The 18,568-nt window shown below is 43.3% G+C and overlaps 1 protein-coding gene across 4 annotated transcripts in view; it reads right to left on the bottom strand.

The window, feature by feature from the left end:
• Positions 1-8,272: 8,272 nt before the first annotated feature.
• Positions 8,273-18,568, bottom strand: part of NNT (nicotinamide nucleotide transhydrogenase) — a 103,391-nt gene continuing 93,095 nt past the window's right edge. For 3 of the 4 annotated variants that reach the window (XM_036279268.1, XM_036279269.1, XM_036279266.1), the window contains exons 20-22: positions 11,472-11,590; positions 10,151-10,266; positions 8,605-9,214 (exon numbers count right to left, since the gene is read on the bottom strand). In XM_036279268.1, the coding sequence (XP_036135161.1) occupies positions 9,065-9,214; positions 10,151-10,266; positions 11,472-11,590 (385 nt within the window). In that variant the 3' untranslated portion in view covers positions 8,605-9,064. Of the gene's footprint in view, positions 9,215-10,150; positions 10,267-11,471; positions 11,591-18,568 lie in introns of all 4 variants that reach the window. The other variant, XM_036279265.1, reaches the window with a different exon arrangement.

Consider the following 18,568-nt stretch of genomic DNA (forward strand, 5'->3'; position numbering starts at 1 on the left):
ATGTGCCTTGCCCAGCTGTACATGTGTCAGAAGCTGAAGACAGAGACCCAGCAGGAGTGAGGAAGCGCGGGGGTCCCAGCCGGTCAAGGTCAACAGTGGGCCCAGCGATCAGTCACAGTGAGCATGGGCTCTGGACAGCTTCACTTCATCGTCCCCAGCTCACTCAGTTTCTCCTGGGGCTCACCCAAAATTAGACATGGAAGGAAGTTCTGGAAATGTACTTGAGGAACTGTGCTCACCACCCATCAGAAACAGGACTGCTTCTCACCTCACAGGCTGATCCGAGACCAACCCAGAAGGTAACGAAAACCCCAGGCTTCAGGAAAGGGCAGAGAAGCTCATACTACTGCATGGCTGCTGCCAAGTTCCAGCTGACCCAATGTTTCCTCGGCCACTCGGACCTCTGTGGGGCAAAGGACAGAGTTCCTCCTCCATTCGTGCTCTGACCAAAACGGGGTAAGGACCAGACTGTGAACACTGCTAGGAATGTTATGTGTTATTTTACTTTTCCTTGAGAACAGCATAAGAAAATGGAGACTAGTCAATCCTAAAATTGGCCAATGACTACTGAAAGGCATTTTTTAATAATGTGACTCCTCCGAGACATATGACCCCAAACCTCCTCGCACCAACACTGAAAATGGGAGTCCCATAGCAACAGAATTGTATTTAAAACACTAAAAACTATTCATTAAAACCAATACTGTGTTCCATATTTGAAGAGAACAACTACCTTGGAAATTCCTTGGCCCGGTGTTTCCCATGGCTTCTCTGCATTGAAATGCCTGTCTCTTCCTTGTCTAACCATCTCTTGCTCATCTTCCAGAACCGTCCTCTGCAAAAGCTCCCCAGAATTCCCTACTCTTAGCCCAGGTAACAATAATCAGTGTCTTCTACAGGCTACCGCCAGAACTTGCAAATCATTTCATTTTTGCCCTTACACCAAAACATAATTGTATTGCCCTTCTGGGCATCCCACATTCCAGCTCAAGGGAAGGCGCCACATGTATGTGTTACTTGGCACAGCACCTGGCACACGATTCATAATAAGTGGTTGGGCTTCTCTTGCCGCTGGATCATATATTTTATAGACGGGAGACCAAACCAAGTCATTGGTGGAGGGAACAATCCCAAACACTTCAAGTATAAGCAATTTCCCACATCACCTTACGGCCTAAAAAAGTCACCTATTGCTACTATCCACTTTTTAATGTTTTTTTCTCGTTTGAAGTGCAGCTCGTCACTCCACATTCCTTCCAAAAATCTCATGCCAGTGATCTCTGGTTCTGCACCCCTCGGACATCCCCTATGTCCCTTCGAAATCCAGAAAAATGACCATCGTTTGGTTTCCACCTGTCTCATGAACGCTTCTTTGGTCCCACTTTTCCTTTCCGTTCCCACGTCCCGGGGAGTGACTGTGCCCCATGCGAGACTCTTCTGCACCACGCCGAGCCCCTCACCCCACAGGCTCGGACACCGGGGCACCTGTGATGCTAACTGAGCTCCACCTATTGCCTCGCATTCTCCCTCGCAATCAATTCTGATTTCATGCTCAGGTAACGGCATGGAAATATGAGATCATGGCTGTTGGAAATATGTTCCTCTTCTTTGTTCCCTTTCACTCAAGTGCCTTTATTGCTGTGGGAGGAAAACTTTCGTTCCAGGGCAGCCAAGAGCTTATGCAGAAAACGGGAACCACGGCGCTGTCTGAAATGGCCGAGCTCTTGTAATTTAAGAAAGAAATATAATTAATTGGCAGAAAATATGGTTCTTGTTATTCCACTGCCACAGGGTAATTACGGGAAGATTGTGATATTTGTCTGTGCTCTGATTTCTCCAGTGAAAAGTACAATTAATAACATACACAGAAATCGCTATTGTCGTATATGTGTATATAGCATTAGTACAAAAAATGAGAAACGCTAACTTGTGTGCTTAAAAACAGTAATTATCAAAAGGGCTGTGTCCTGACTTTTCTGTCTTGGTTTCAAATATGCCCCAGCTATAGATTTAATACCAAAGCACTGCTGATAAACTACAGAAATTGGATGATAGAGCATTTTATATTCCTCAAAGGGCAAGGGGTAAGGAAAAGAAAAAAACTTCCTCTAAAAAACTCAATGTCTAGCTCAATTTTAAAAAAATACAGCTATCTGAAGCAATTTGGTTCGTCTCAGGGGGATGAAAGTCTCTTCCAAAGCTTTGCTTAAAAGCAGCTGGATCAATTCCATTTAAATTATTTAAACAATAGAGAACCAACTACTTTCTTTGTGGAAATAACATTAACATTCTATTCTCATGTAAAAAAACCCTAAAAAGTGCCACCCCAAATATAGATGGTGGTAATAGGATAAATTTGCCCAAACATGCTGAGCTGACCGTACCCTCTACCCTGTGACTTTCTTCCTTTTCATTCCATGTTGCTTTAAACATCTTGTAACTTCTTGTCTTCCATTTGGACCAAAGAAGAATTAGAGGGTGTCAATGCGCGAAGCTATTAGTACAAGACGAGAGAGGACAGTCCACCTGTCAGAGGATGCGGACGGGACAGAGGAAGACCGAGGGCCCGACCCCTTCACGCCCCCTTCGATGTCACACTGCTCTCCGCTCCACTTTGCCCCTGAATGAAGAGGTGTCCCCAGCAGAAGGGTGAGCAAAAGCAAACGCCCTGAATTTACATTAAGCTTCCATCACCTGGGAAAATGGGAGCTCAAAAGAGGAATTAATTTCGGTGACAGAAAAATAAAGTCATATTTCGACACATCAGAGTCTGCGACCTGGGAAATGAAACTCTGCCTGGCAGTCAGACGGAGAGGTGTCGATGCAGAGCAGGTGCGAAGGCCGAGCAGGTGTGTCCGGGAAGGAAAACGGCAGCAAAGCCGCTGTTCTCTCTTCCTGGGAACGGCGTGGTGCGGATTCAGGCCCAGGGCAGCGCTGCTGGGGACTGGGGGAGAGCACACCGCAGCCGGGAAACCGCAACCTCTGAAGTATTACACGAACGCGGTGCCTGTTTCCTCTGTGAAGGTGCCGCGCTCTTTCCTGTTGTTTTGTAGGTGGCTGGCACCTGCTTGCTGGAATTTTAATCGGGTTAAAAAGTGTATCTATTCAAGTCATTTGGTATGATATGGCCCTTCCCTTCCACGAACGTCATCCTTCCCTTCGCCCATGTTAACAGACGTCAGCAAAGTGGGAGTGGACCCTGCTGTCCCCAGACCTGAGTCCGGCCCACTCTCTGCGTCTGTTGGCGCCGGGAGATCTTGTCTGGCACGAGACAAGTACTCGTTACCTGGCAGCTCCCGTGACTGTTCCTCCCCCACGGAGCTACCAACATGAATGAGGCAGTCTTTCCATCTAGAATTTTCTGAAAGCTAAGATAGACTTCCAGCCAATGATGAGAACTGCCTGCACACGGTCAATGGGGAACACACATAATAATGCAGCCCCTTCCCCTGCCCTGCGTGGCCATGGGTTTATTAAAGTGACTTTGCGCTTATTTTATCAGAAGGTGATCTACACTCTAAAAATGTAAGTGTGAGCAAACGTGATTCATTATGTGGAAAACAGTAGCATCTCCCCACTGATGCCATGATCCACTCACTCACCTTGGGCTCAACGCTAAACCACACTTGGGTGCTGCGTGAGCACACAGCATTCAGGGTAAGATGCATCACAGCAAGGACCAGAGCCAGGAGAGGTCCCCTGTCCAGAATCCTCACAAGATGTTCCGTCAGAGTCTTTGAATGTTCTATTGGTCTCATGTACAGTGATGGCTCTGAGTCTCCATAAGACCATGTTTCCAAGTTCCTATCATCATACCCAACACGAACGAAGCAGTTATCCCCAATTAGACACAACAGTGGACCCGAAGCACGTCTGAACTTCATGCCCGTGTATATCCCGAAGGGGCGAAACCGCAGAGCTGGCTATAATTGCAAGGCCGAGATTTGCCACGAATCAGCAAAGCCCTGCAAGCTTTTAAAGGCCTTTTCTAGGAATGATTTCCGAAACAGTATTCCAGTCAACTCAGAGAACTGAGTGGTCCCTGCTTATGCAGGGAGGGTGTTCCAAGCCCCATAGTGGCCTGAAGCTACCGTACCGAGCCCCATACATCCAGTTTTATCCTATACATACAAACCTTTTCTCTTAAAAGAAGTACTTTAAGGCTCTTCTTTGAAATATTAAATAGACAGCATCACTACTCTTGGGCTTTGGGGCCATTATTAAATAAAATTAATTATTTGAAGACAGTGTCAATCTGATGACCATGACGACCACTTAGCATGTACAGTGGGGACACACTGGACAAAGGGATGTTCACATCCAGGAGGCACAGAATTCATCCGGCTAGTCAGAATTGCGCACAATTTAAAAGTGATAAACTGTTTATTTCTGGAATTTTCCCTTTAGTGTCTATACAATTGACCTCGGGTAACTAAATCCGTGCAAAGCAAAACTGCATAGAACTTGGGACTATTGTAGCGACAAAACATTCTAAAGATAAAACTGTGACATTCTGGTTCATGCTCCCTCCTGGCATCATAAGGGGGTTATTTAGCCCCACTTTCTCCCAGTGTCTGGAGAGTTTTAGACGTGACCACTCAGTTCTCGCCTGGCGAGGCTGCGGCCGGTGCGTGGGTAGCAGGGGACCAGACCCGCGGGGTGAACGGAAGTAACTGGGCACGAGCCCTGCTGAACGAGGCCAAGCACCGTGCCCAGCAGGTGCACTCCCTCCCTGGGGACAGAAGGGGACCAAGGCTGGCTAGAGCAGCTCCCTCGCCTGAAAAGGACCGATTTCGATCAAAGTTCACTGGCTTTTCTGACAGTGAACCAAACACAAAGTCGGATAGAGAACATTGGCCTATTTCTGCGTCTAAATGGACCCTTTCCATGACCTCTTGCCATTCCCTCCACCACAACTCATTGCCACCGTGTGTGTGTCATGTCCCCAAACGCAACGGGAAGGAGGAAGAGAAAGGTTTGATCGGATCTTCTTATTCCACCTGTACAATGGGGGGACTAGGAGCCCCTCCGCTACCTTCTCTGAGTTCTCACCCCCCTTTTTACTCACCTCCATTGTGGGGGGAGGAAGTGGCCACTGTCTCCTATGTGCCACCTGCACATCCACATCCCCTCCTCAGTCCTCACAGCCAAGACTGCCACTCCCGCTCTCCGCCATCCCACTGCATCAGGTGTACCCACCCTCGGACTGTCACCCTGGGTGGCCACGACACTTTTACCCCCTCCATTCCAGCTCCTTCATGACTTCATTATTCACAGTGACCCAAACAATGCCACCCAAGGACCCCGCTCCCTGAAGGTCTGGTTTGATCTACGGGGGAAATGTGACCTATCCAAGGACAAACTGGACTCCACGCCCTTGAAGCAATCTTTCTACTTGTATTATTCTCACACATAGGCTTTGGAAAGAACTGGAAAGCAAAGTGCAAGGTTGTAACCTTTGGCAAGCATTTGAAATGCAAATATTTTATATAGAACAACACTTTGACAACATGATGGAGATGTAATATCTCCCCATTAGTTAGGGCTCAAGCTTTTAAAGTTCTCCAGAATCACAAACTGGCCTTCCTCGGCCATTCCAATATGATTTTCCACTCTTTCCCCAAAGAAATTGTCTACTGTGATCTATTTTTTCCTCCCATGATCTTAATCATTATATGTAAGAGTTTCGAAATATCTAATTACTATCTCATCACCTACATCATTGTTTTACAAGCATCCAAAAAATTTCCATCCAAAAGTACAATATACACCATGTTAAATGTCTATAATCACGTAAGTAGTAAACAGAACAGTGCGATTCCTTAGCCCAATATGTAACTTCTAAGAGATAAGAGTTTAAGAGCAGCAGTCTGGAGCGCTTCGAAATTCAAATGTTACCGTGTCTGCTGCTTTACTAAACTAACACTTCAAAAGTTTCACTTGGGAAAGTCATGTTTTCTCTTTGTTAACTAACTTATTCTTCCTTTTGAGAATCCAAAGAGCTGCTGGATCATGCAAGTTGGCGCCACTGGAGTAAAGAGTTTTGGTTGTTGTTTCTTTTACCATTCTGACCCAATAATATTTGCTGGCAAAGACTCTCCAAAACTGGCAAGAGCTATAAATTAGATATTTGAACTATTCTCCCTAGTTGTACAATAGAGCTGTCCAACTTTCCAGTACTAAAATGCTTTCACTTGTAAGACATGTCTTCGGGGACTAGAAAATTTGCCTCTAAGTCAGATGAACACATGGGTTATGAGTTATTAATTACACAGAAAAGTCTATGGGATCAGATAAATTGAACTAAACCCTGAAGCGGACTGAGGCATAATATTTCCCATATTTGCGTTGGATGAGAAAACAGCAAAATCTAAAAGTCAGGGTGGTCATGACTTGTACAGAGTCAGAAAGGCCAAGGCCCACTTTCCACGTCCACTACCAAACACCGCACTGCTACCCTCTGACCCAGGAGAGGCCTGAAATCTCACGGCATGAGAGACTAGTCCTCTCCATTCCAACCCCTAGGAAAAGAGTCACAGCATGATAAAAAGATTTCTATGCCAGAAATGGTCCAAAGTTACATCGACCGGTAGACAGAAACATATGTCTACCGTATAAAAACGTATGCATGGACTTCTACACGCGTTCCTTAGCTGAGTAACTTAAACACAAATTCCCAATTGAAGACAAACATTAAAAAATCAAAGGACGGTTAATAAGGCCTAAAAGACAAATCAACAATAGCATTTCACTACCTAAATGTAATTCCTTTTTTTTTTTATACCAGACTATAAAATAAAATGGAATAAAAAAATACTTATACTTGAAGATCAAAAAGATATAGTGAACAATACAAGAATAAAAGTAAGTCATATCTTACCGGTTTTATGACTGATCAGAAAAGGAGGAAGAATAAATTAGATGCATGAAAATTATGCTTATTGATTTTAGACATCACCATAATTCATAATCTAAGACCGCCAACCTTTTGGAGTATTGATTTAAGAAATTATGTCTTAAAAAAAAAAACCTTCAAATAGTTTTACCAAAAAGTAAAATAAAACCAACTTGAGCATAAAATTTCAATTCAATTAATACAAATGGATTACAAAGGATTACTGAGTATCAAAGAATGAGATAATCCTAAATTTTAAAAACATTTACTATAAATGATGAAAATCAATTCATAAATCCAAGAATAATTATTTTTGGTTTAAACCAAATACAGGAATTTCCTCAAAAAAAAAAAAAAAAATCCAAGTTGCTGCTTTCCAGGTATATCTACAACTACTTTGAGAAAAGGGGCATAAAGACACTATCTACTTTCTTCTAGTGGAACTTTCATGATATAGTTCAGTCCTGAGGTTACTTATAACTGGAGCCACATTAACAAATTGCCTTTATCCCTCAAAAATTAAAAAGGAATCTTTTCTGCTTTAAAACACACACACACACACAATCTTTTTTTTTTTCTTTATCCTCACCCAAGGACATTTTTGCATTTATCTTCAGATAGAGGGGGAGGGAGAGAGGGAAGAAGAGAGAGAGAGAAACATTGATGTGAGAGAGACACATCGAGTGGCTGCCACCTGCAGGACCCCAACCGGGCTGGGGACAAACTGCAACGGAGGTACATGCCCTTAGCGGGAACCGAACCCGGGACTCTCTGGTCCACAGGCTGACGCTCTAACCGCTGAGCCAAACCGGCCAGGGCCACACACAAGATCTTAACTGCAGGCATAGCAAAACTGAAATTAATTACCAAACCAATAAATATTGTAAATTGTAAACTCAGTAAACATGAGAATCAGAGTAAAATATCTTTGCACCAGTTATTTCTTTTTCTGGTTTAGAGAGTTTTCATGTGTTAATAATTGTTTCAAGAAACTCACTGCCAGATTAGTAATACAGAAAGACATATATTCTAAGTACCCATCACACATTCAACCTACGTAGAGCTTTTGGCAATGTAGGAGTCACAAAGAAAACCTACACTCTTATTGCAAAAAGACATGATCTGTACTGGTGCTTACCCCAGGAGGTAGTTTAAAAAAAAAAAAAAAGTGACACAATTTCTCTGAAATGTGATCAATTACACAAGACCTCAAAGCACACTCTGCTTTGGAAGAAAAAAAAAATTCTTGTGAACCATTAAGACAGATTAATTCCATCTATTTTATAGTAGCAAGTTTTCCCCGGATGTTAATAACAAGCAGAGATGTTCAATGTTAGCATTTTGTCGCCAGAGACAAATGCTACATCACTGTGCAAACATAACGAACTCATTTTATTAGGCAAATAGTTGAATTCCATTCAAGTGCACTTAGTACAGTACTACACATTATAAATTGATTGAAATTAAAGAGATCACCGATTAGAAATAGGGCTTTAAAAAAATACAACTAATACTGATTTCACATTATGTTTCATTGGTGTTCTGATGAAACATACAAAGAGAATGACTGTTTCTAGCATCTTTGGGCAATCACTTAGTCCTTTAATGTATTAAAATAGAAGTGAGAAAATACACCCCTGAAATCTACAATTGAAAGTACAGTTTGAAAAACTGAAACCAATTTGATATGGGTGATTCAGATTACAGTTAAAGGTCAGGAGCTGATACAAGTTTCAAATTAGTCACATTTGTTGCAAAACCATTACAGGTGCCTCTAATGTTTAATCTGTGTCAGATTTTTCAGATCTGTGTTTGGTTAAGTCTTCAAATCCTAGACTTAATTTCTTAAAACATTGCTAGTTACTGAGCAGGAATTTTTAAAAATCCAAATGGATTATACTGAAAATGAGGTTCTTCTTTTCTTCTTTTATAAAATACTTTTGATTCATAACACCAAAAAAATATACACAGAAAGACATTTCAAATTTTCAATCCTTTTTAAAAAGGCTCTTTAAAAAAATTTCCCTGCATTTGCTTCGCTTTCTTCAGGGTCTTCTTTTTCTTCCAAGAGCTTTGCTACAGCTACATACTGTTTATATCGATACCTTCATTGCCTGTTCCCACAATTAAAGAGGTGGCTTTGTTAGACAACAGCTTGACCTTTGAAATCTACTTCTGGTAGGATTCTCGAACTTTCGACTGTAGGGCATCACATGTCTTCTTGGCATCGCCCAGAAGCATAGCTGTGTTCGGTTTGTAGAAGATTGGATTGTCCACGGCAGCGTAGCCAACACCCAAGGACCTCTTCATAACAATGACCTAAGAACGGAAGATGAAGTGAGAGACTGTGTGTGGCAGACATGGCTAGGCAGGCACGTACCACACTACCAATTCTTTAGTTCAGAGACTAAAAATACTCAAGGAGTATTTTTTAACGCACATTTCTATTGTATTAACTTCAATTTTTTAAGCTTCTACGACAAATGTAAAATACATGTAATTGAGTGGGAAATGGTATCATTCCTATTGCATCACTTTAAGGTAAAGTACATCAGCAAGTGCTAACACAGAAGCCCAAGGAACAATCCAGCCTGTCACAGGAGAGAGCTAGTAACTACTATTATGGTCCTACAGAGAAAAATGGAAGGTAAGCCATCTCTAACCCTGACAGACAGTGACAGCTACGCGGATGACGGCTGGCGCCGCCCTGTGGAACATCAAGCCAGTTCTCAGTGAAGCGAAGAGCCTTCGTGCGGTCCTCTGAGCTCCCTACCGTCTGGCGGTTCAGGAGTGCGGAGCTCGCTTCCTCGTGCTACGTTGTCATCCGGATTTCCACGCCACCTTCCTTCCAGACACCCCATAACAACATGCAAACTCCCTTTCGGTGACACTAAACGAACAACTGTGCCGGTCGTCACCCACGAAGGTGACAGTACTGACGCACTGGCCCAGAGGGAGGCATCTCTTCCAGGGACTTGTCCTGGCGTCCGGCCAGGCTCATGCCAAAGCTCTCATTTCTGCTGTCGTTACAGACTTCGTTATTCCAGACAGCCCCCCAGTTCCACCCGTGCCCGGGGCCCTCATTCAGATGCTCTGGTGACCTCAGAGCAGACAGGACCTGAAACATACTCTACAGAACTCCCGGGCCTCCTCAAACCTTTGTCACTTCTCATCAAGTGACCCAGGAAAGTCCTGGGTGTGTGCATTTTAAGAGAGTTTTGATCACTCGTATGAAGCCCAAGCCTGAAACTTTACCTGCTTGGATTTCCAGACCTCGAGAACTGGCATGCCTGCAATAATAGAGTTGGGGTCTTCCTGAGCGGCTGAGTTGACGGTGTCATTAGCTCCAATCACAAGGACCAGATCAGTGTCTAAATAATGAAAGGAAAAAGAGAAAATATGAAACTCAACAGAGTCACTTTCACTTCTTTACAGGCAAATGCGAGTGATCTGACTTTATAACAACAATAATCACAAACGCTAATATTTATAGGACCCACCCTTGTGCCAGGCACTGTACAAGGAGCTTTATCAGAGAGGGTCAGTAACTTAGCCGATGTCACACAGCTAAGAAGCAACAGGCCTGCGTCTCACCTTGGCATCGGACTGGTGTTCACATCATTATGTTTTCCTTGCCCACGGTGGATCTACCTAATGTGACTTAATCAAGTTCTTTCATTATCCCAAAACAATCTCGCCAGTTACTTTATTTTATAATATTTGCATTCCATTTTCAACTTCTAAAATGACCACTTAAATGCAATCTCATGTCTAAAAGAAAATGGTCTACGAGTCTGTACTATATTAAAGGTTTGTCCATAATTCCTGGAACCGGCAGTTTTCGTACATGATACAGCAAAATCTGAAAGGAGGCATAAAATTCAAACGGCCTAAATCCCCCCTATAAGCGCTATAATATGAACTACCTTAGGATTTTGCCAAAATGCCACGTGAATCCACACATACACGTGATTTCATTATTTTTCTCTAATAAACAGATTTCCCCTGGGTTTACAGTGGGTACTTGCCAGAGGGAACTGGTTTAATTTTAACGAGCATGATCTCGGGCCAAAGGTCATTCGCCTGCAGCAAATGCCCGGGTCAGCCGTCCAGGACAGCACCTTATCTAGGGAAGTCCTCGTTCTTCACAGAGAACAGAAAACTGCTTGGCTAATCGTGAGTTGGTACAACTGGAAACCAGTAATCACTGCAGAAATCAGACACTGAATTATCAACAGCAGTTTTACAAATGAGGAACCTGGGGGGGGGGTCACTAGTACATGGTCACAGAGCGAGAGTCAGGGCCTGGATTCCACAGCCAGGTGTGTCCCGGGCCACGCACCCCCCTGCCTCGCCTCCCAGGATCCACCCCACCCTCCAGCTCCCCTCCCGGGAGAATCACCCGTGCTGCCTACTCAACCTATTCAGCACCGTTTCATTTATTTCATTTCAAATGCGTCCCCCCTCTTCTTCTGATGAGTAGGTCTTCCGTGACCCCACACTTTCTGTCCGAAGACTAGCATGGCTTGACTCACGCTCAGAATATTTCCGTGTCACCGTCGGCCTCATTGCTTACCTGGGAAATCGTGGTTGATCTCGTCCATTTCTAACACGATATCATATGGCACCCCAGCCTCAGCCAGCAGCACATTAAGCTGGCCAGGCATCCTGCCTGCAACTGGGTGAATTCCAAACCTGGACATGAAACAAACGAACAGCTGGCCTTACTGGATGGGCCAAAATGTACAGAGACCCCAATATCACCTCCCAGTCGGCACTGTTTGTCCTTGGCACCTCTGCTTCTCCCGGTACTATCTCGTCTCTGCAGGCAGGGACAGAGTTAGCCCCGCCACGTGGTCCATTTGCAAGTACTGAAGCAGGAGATTCGGTGTCTCAGTATACACAAGCTAGAACGCCCCTCCGAAAAATAAGCAGAAGCTCCGAACCAGACTCTTCGTTCCATATTTGAAGTACAAGGAACTTCCAATAACGTCCACATGTAATGTCACCTTACCCGTCACAAGCACTGAGCTCTTTCATTATCCTTTCGGATATAGCTTGACTCTTTCAAAACTTATGTAAGTTAGCATGGCATGAGACATCTGCCATGAAAAACCAACATTATTCCATCAGAAGCTGAAGCTGACTCTACGTTCAACTTTCACCTCTGTGTTCAGAAGAGGGGAAACAGAACCTTGGCTGGTACAGACGTCCATGGCCTACAAACTCTCAGAGTGATGGGCAGCATCACCCCACGTCACAGAACACGTACGGCAGCAGCGTGCTGGCGTGTTTCAAAGGCAGAGAAATACACAAGTCCGAGCTCCACACTTTATCAAGGGAACAGACAACGAAGCAGCAAGCAATCTCTTTCAGCCACAGCTATAAGGGATCTTTGAAGTCGTTTGATCCAACCTCTTAGCCACCACATTGATCTCTGTCTCCTCAGCACTGGGCACAGCCCTGTCACATAGGAAGGGCTCAATAAAAAGCGAGTGAGTGAATGAACGAATCCAGTGAAGAAATGCATTTTATAGCATGTCTTGGCAGATTCCATCCAGCCTCAGTTTAAATACGTTCAATGACCAGAAACGTACTCCTCCCAAAGGTCTATTGCATTACTAGACAATCCTGATAATTACATGTAGCGCACACACACACACACGCATTACATTACAAGGAGATGGGAGAAGCCCCCATCTCATTGTTCCCCAAGTACTGCAGTTTTGCCCTCTGGAGCCAAGAGCCTGCTCCCTCTTTCAGACGTGGACCCCTGTCGGCTATCCTAGGATGCCGACTAAGCAAAGCATCCTCAATTCTTTCACCTATTCAATGGCCAACAGGATGTCCTAGCTGCCTGTTGCTACCTCCACTGTCAATGTCCAGCTCAAACCTCAGGCCCCCAAGGTGAATACAGTATGCTGGGTGGGATCGAGATGCACAAGGCCCAGCGAGAAAGTCACGTCCTCGGCTCTCGTGTCGTTGAAGCCTGGGACGGCAGGGGCGTTTGCAGCCAGCTCGGCACATCGCTCCCCTGCAACACTGCGGCCAATGAAGATGCCCCGATACTGACGCAGCAGTGCCAAGCCAGGCCCCCCCTCGCCACTCCTCACACAGGTCCTGTTCAGAACAGGTGACAGCTTAAGAACCGTACCCTCAACAAACAGACCTGAAAAGGGACGTACAATGAATGGCCCTTTATATCACCCAAATAACTGATAAATGGTTTTCTACACCTTTAACACTGATCACGAAGAACCTGAGTTACTGGAAGGCTTATCATTGGGGTGAAAAGAAAGACATCAAGTGGCAGGCATTCTCTTCTACCAAATTCCCTTTACATAACCTTCCTTGTGGGGGTCCCTGAATGTTCCTGAAGAACCAAATTACGTTTAAAAAAATGAAACTCAGGCTAAAAGGGAACAAAACAGTTATCTCTAGGTGGCATACAACAGATCATCACTTTATTTCTCCTCTTTTCAATATTTTCCTATGAGAATGTACAGTTTTAATTAACTTCATTTAAAATAAATTAACACTTCATGCTCTTACGTTGTGATATGCCTTATAAGTGATTTCTCATATGTTATCCCATTCTATCCCTAACAGTCTCCATCAAGAATTAGAATTAAGGGCAGCTGATGCCAATCTAGTGCCTAGTCAAGCACACTGGGTTTTAGAGCTACAATCCTACAGCTAGAAAAGTGAACGAGAACGCACACCGAGGGGCTGGCGTGGATTCTGACACGCTGGCTAACACCGACTCTTTAGGGATGTACTACGCAATTTGTACAACTTTTGTAGTAAATGGTTAAGCTGGGATTCAAACTTAGGTTCTTCTACCTCAAGAGTCTGAACTGTTAACTACTATGCGATATAGTCAGAGGAGTCGAGCAATTTAAGAGATGATTTTGTTTAGTTAACAGCTCAGGTTAACTAGCTGTGTAATGTTGGGCAAGTTATTTAATGACTCTCTCTCTGTCTTCGTTTTCCCATAGAATAGTAACCAGCTATTATTATAAGCTCACATCATGCCTAGGGTTATAAAAATTCTATGTAGAAGAGGTGTATGAAATGCCAATTTATCTCTGTTTGAATGGATGAAATAAGGAGTTCCAAGAATCCAATTTGTAGTGTGCTTTGAGAAAACCTGAGAGCCAAGAATTGTTCAGCAATGCTACAAGCTATTAAGAAAATTAAATATTTGCATAGACAAAGAGACACAGGAGAAAAAAATGTGTCTCTTTGTATGTAAAGTACCAACAATGTAAAACACTGACCAGCACTTCTTAAATGCTGGGGAAGTAGATACTGAAAAAATTACCAGATGTGGGAGGTAGAAATGAAGTGAATAAAATGAACTAGTAATAATCCAAGATTCATTTTAAAAGAATTTCTCCCCTCTCCCCTCAGTGGGCTATCTGTAGTCTCATTTTAATGAAAATAAAATTAAAGACAGTCATCAGTTTCCTCTAAACAGTGCTCCCCAACCTCACCATCTCATCAACTTTCCAGTTCTTCAACCATAATTTCTCTTGTTATTTTGGGGAATGTAACAGTACAACACTTGAGTACAAAATGTAAAATGTTCTCTAATAATAATATTGCCTTTTGGGACCCAAGATGGTGGTGGATAAGGTGGAAGCTACACTCACCTCCTCTTAGGACCAAACTGGAATTACAGCTAAGTATAGAAAAATCATCCTGACCAAGCAGCTGAAGACTAGCTGGAGAGAAGTCTTATAACCAAGGACTTACAGAGAAGGCCACACCGAGACTGGCAGGGAGTGCGGAGGTGCAAGACAGCTGGCTGGGCACGCACAGGTAGCAGCCACAGTTTCAGGGGATATATCAGCTTCAGGAGGTTCCCCTGAGAAATATGTGGTCCAAACCCCAAGCCGAGTCCCCATGCCGAGACCACCAGAACTGGGAAAGGTGCCCACATATCAGCTGGTTGTGAAAAGCAGCAGGGTTTCTGTTCCCCAGGGAGAGATGGCTAGAAACATAGGTACTCTCTTAAAGGGCCAGTGCACAGAATTTCATTCGCAGCCACTCACCTTGAGCTTTGGGAGCAGAGGGAGGACAGAGTCGTCTAGAGCTGCATGAGAAGAGTCTAGGGCTGGTCGCTCTGGGGACAGAGCTGAGAGAACAGCTGCCAGGACCCCTGTGTTGAGTCATTCCCTCATACTGCAGACAGCATCATTCTTAGGCAGAGCTTTTCTCACCAGGTAGCATTAGTCTGGGGTAAGCAATAGTCCCACCAACTGGAATCCCTCTTGCCCCACCCTGTGGAGCTTACACCCTGCTAAGAATACAGCCAGAGGCTCATTAAGTGACTGAGAATAACAGACAGCTTACAGGCAGAGGCAGATCTCTGGGTGCTTTGAGCCTTTGCCTGCCCTGCTCCTACGCCTGAGGCTGGTAAAAGCAGACCTTGGTGCATAGCTTGGTTCTTTCCACATGCACCCAGGCCCAGTCACTAACAGTGTCTGACATTGATCTGTACCAGAGTCCCTCCAAGGAGGTCCAGAACCAATTAATACACCCAGTGGCCAGCTTCAGACCACAACAGAGAATAATCCAATAAGCTTCACAAGCAGCATATCCACAGGGAGATACTGGCAGGCACCAAACCCTGCTGAGCAAATCCTGCTTTATGTAATCAGCACCTGCACACTGTGTTGGTGGTTGAGCCTCACTGTCAGCCAGCTTGAGGGTCAAACCCATGCATCAGGCTGATAGCAATCAAGACTCAATTACAACAGAAGGGCCCACAACATGCACAAGAGACATACTTAAGAGCACCTAGTTCTGGTGATCAGGGAGACTGTGCCACTGGATCCCACAGGTCACTACTACATAAGGAAACCCTACCAAGACTGGGAGTCATAGCAGATCTACCTAATACATAAAAACAAACACAAATAGGCAGTCACAATGGGGAAACAAAGAAACATGCCCCAAATGAAAGAACGAGAGAATTCTCCAGATGAAGAGTTAAATGAAATGAGAGGTAAGCAATTTATCAGCTACAGAGTTCAGAGTAATTATTATAAGGATGCTCAACAGCATGAAAAGAGGATATAGAAATCATAAAAAAGGACCAGTCAGAAGTGGAGAATGCCATATCTGAAATAAAGAATACAGTATAAAAAATAAACAGCAGGCTCAATGAAGGATCAAGTCAGTGATTTGGAAGACAAGGTAGAAAAAAATATCCAATTAGAGAAGCAAAAAGAAAAAATATTTTTTAAATGAGGATAGTTTAAGGGACCTTTGGGACAATATGAAATGCAACAACATTCACATCATAGGAATACCAGAAGGAGGAGAGAGAGAGAGCAGGGACTGAGAAACTATTTGAAGAAATAATGTCTGAGCTAGTGAAGGAAAAAGACATACAATGGGCTAAAGATAGTCTGTTTAATAAACGGTGTTGGGAAAATTGAACAGATACATGATTAAATTAAACTAGACCACCTTCTTACACTGCACACAAAAATAAACTTAAAATGGATTAAACACTTACATGTTAGACTCAAAACCATAAAAATCCTAGAAGAAAACAAAGACAGTAAAATCTCGGACATTTATTATAGCAATATTTTTTTATATATCTCCTTGGTCAAGGTAAATAAAAGAAAAAAATAAATGAATGAGACTACATCAACCTAAAAAGTTTTGCACAGCAAAAGAAACCATCAGCAAAATGAAAATACAGTCCCCTGAATGGGAGAACATATTCGCTGATACCATCTGATAAGGAGTTAATATCCAAAATTTATAAAGAAGTTTTAAAACTCAACACCAAAAAAAATCTAGCAATCCAATGAAAAGATTAGCAAAGGGCCTGAACAGACACTTATCCAAAGTGGACACACAAATGGCCAATAGACATATGAAAAGATGCTCGACTTCACTCATCACCAGAAAAATGCATATTAAAACCTCAATGAGATACCACCTCACACCTGTCACAACGGCTGTCATCAATAAAGCAACAAACAATGAGTTTTGGGCGAGAATGTGGAGAAAAGGCAATTCTTGTTCACATTGGTGGGAATGCAGATTGGTGCAGCCACTGTAGAAAGCAGTATGAAGTTACCTCAAAAAATTAAAAACAGAACTGCCTTATGACCCAGCAATTCCACTTCTTGGAATTTATCCCAAAAAACCCAAAACTCTAATTCAAAGTAATATATGCACCCCTATGGTCATTGCCGCGTTATTTATAATAACCAAGATCTGGAAGCAGCCCAAGTGTCCATCAGGAGATGAGTGGATATAGGTGAAAGAAGCCAGTCAGAGAAAGACAAGTACTGTATAACTTCACTCATGTATGGAACTTAATGAACAAAGTGAACTCACAAGCAAAATAGAGACAGACCCATAGATAGAAAGCAGGTAGATAGCTCGGGGGAGGGGGGGCAGTATTGAGCAAATAAGAATAAAAAATAGAAAGAACTCATGGACATGAACAACAGTGTGGTGATTGTGAGGGGCGGGGAGTGGGTGAAGGTAGAAGAGGGTATGGGGGCATAAATAGTGATGGGGAGACCTGGCCAGTTTGGCTCAGCAGTTGGAGCGTCGGCCTGCAGACCAGAGAGTCCCGGGTTCAGTTCCCACTAGGGGCACATACAAAAAAAATAATAATAATAAAAAATTGTCCCCAAAAAAGAAAAAATATATTGCTTATTTTTTTACTAAACATTGAAATCCTAATACCATCCTCTGTTCCATACCGGAGTTTTCAATCACTCCTGAAAACAAAAGAAATAAGGCAAAATACTGACGACTGATGTTCACACTCTTCCTGTAGAAATGCAAGCTATATTCAGCACTGCCACAGAGGTTTCCAAACTGTCTCAGAGAAAGCTTTTCCAAAATGTTACGCAGACCCTTCGGCTGAGATATCTAAAAAATTTAATATTTTTACAGTGGCAACAAGACATTTGAAAAAAATTTCTCCGGGCACCAAAGGAATATGCTCATTAAATGGGAGTCACTATTACTAAACTTCAAATCTGAACATAAGCATCATTTTAATATTTTAATAATAACAGTATTTTAAGCATGAAGATAAAAAAAACAGACTGGAAAGAAGATGCACTATATTAAAATAGCCACAATGTGCTCTAAGCCTGCTGATCGTCATGAACTGAGGAAAAGAAAAGACATGATGAATGGAGGTTTCAAAGGTGCCTGACTCTGAACAAGCATCACAGTCTTCCGCTCAGGACCCTGAGCCTTTTCTTCTACGACGGGATGGCTGAATGGGCAATAACAGCAGCAGGAAGAAAAGCGCATGATCAGGCTCAGAAAAGGTAAGTCCCTTTACGTGCAATCTTCCGACTTTTAGAGAAAGACCGAACTTGTGTAATCCTTGCATAAAGTGAGGAAGGAGGAGAAACACAAAGCAAAATAAATGCACGTAAGAGAGTGACTTGGACCCGTGGCTTTAAAGGCACGCATGACACTAGACAACTTAAAAATAAAAAAGTCATGCGAATATCAAAATAAATAAGGGTAGTAATAGGTTATAAACCACTGGGAAAAACGGGAATTCATGACTCGAGGGATAACAGATTTATAAGTCAATAAGGAAGGAAGGGAAGGGAAGGGGGGGTACACTCGACCCGACAGTGGCAGACCATCAACTGATAGATGTGGCGG

Source organism: Molossus molossus, unplaced genomic scaffold, assembly GCF_014108415.1.
Source record: "Molossus molossus isolate mMolMol1 unplaced genomic scaffold, mMolMol1.p scaffold_m16_p_3, whole genome shotgun sequence".
In the NCBI taxonomy this organism is placed as follows: Eukaryota; Metazoa; Chordata; class Mammalia; order Chiroptera; family Molossidae; genus Molossus; species Molossus molossus.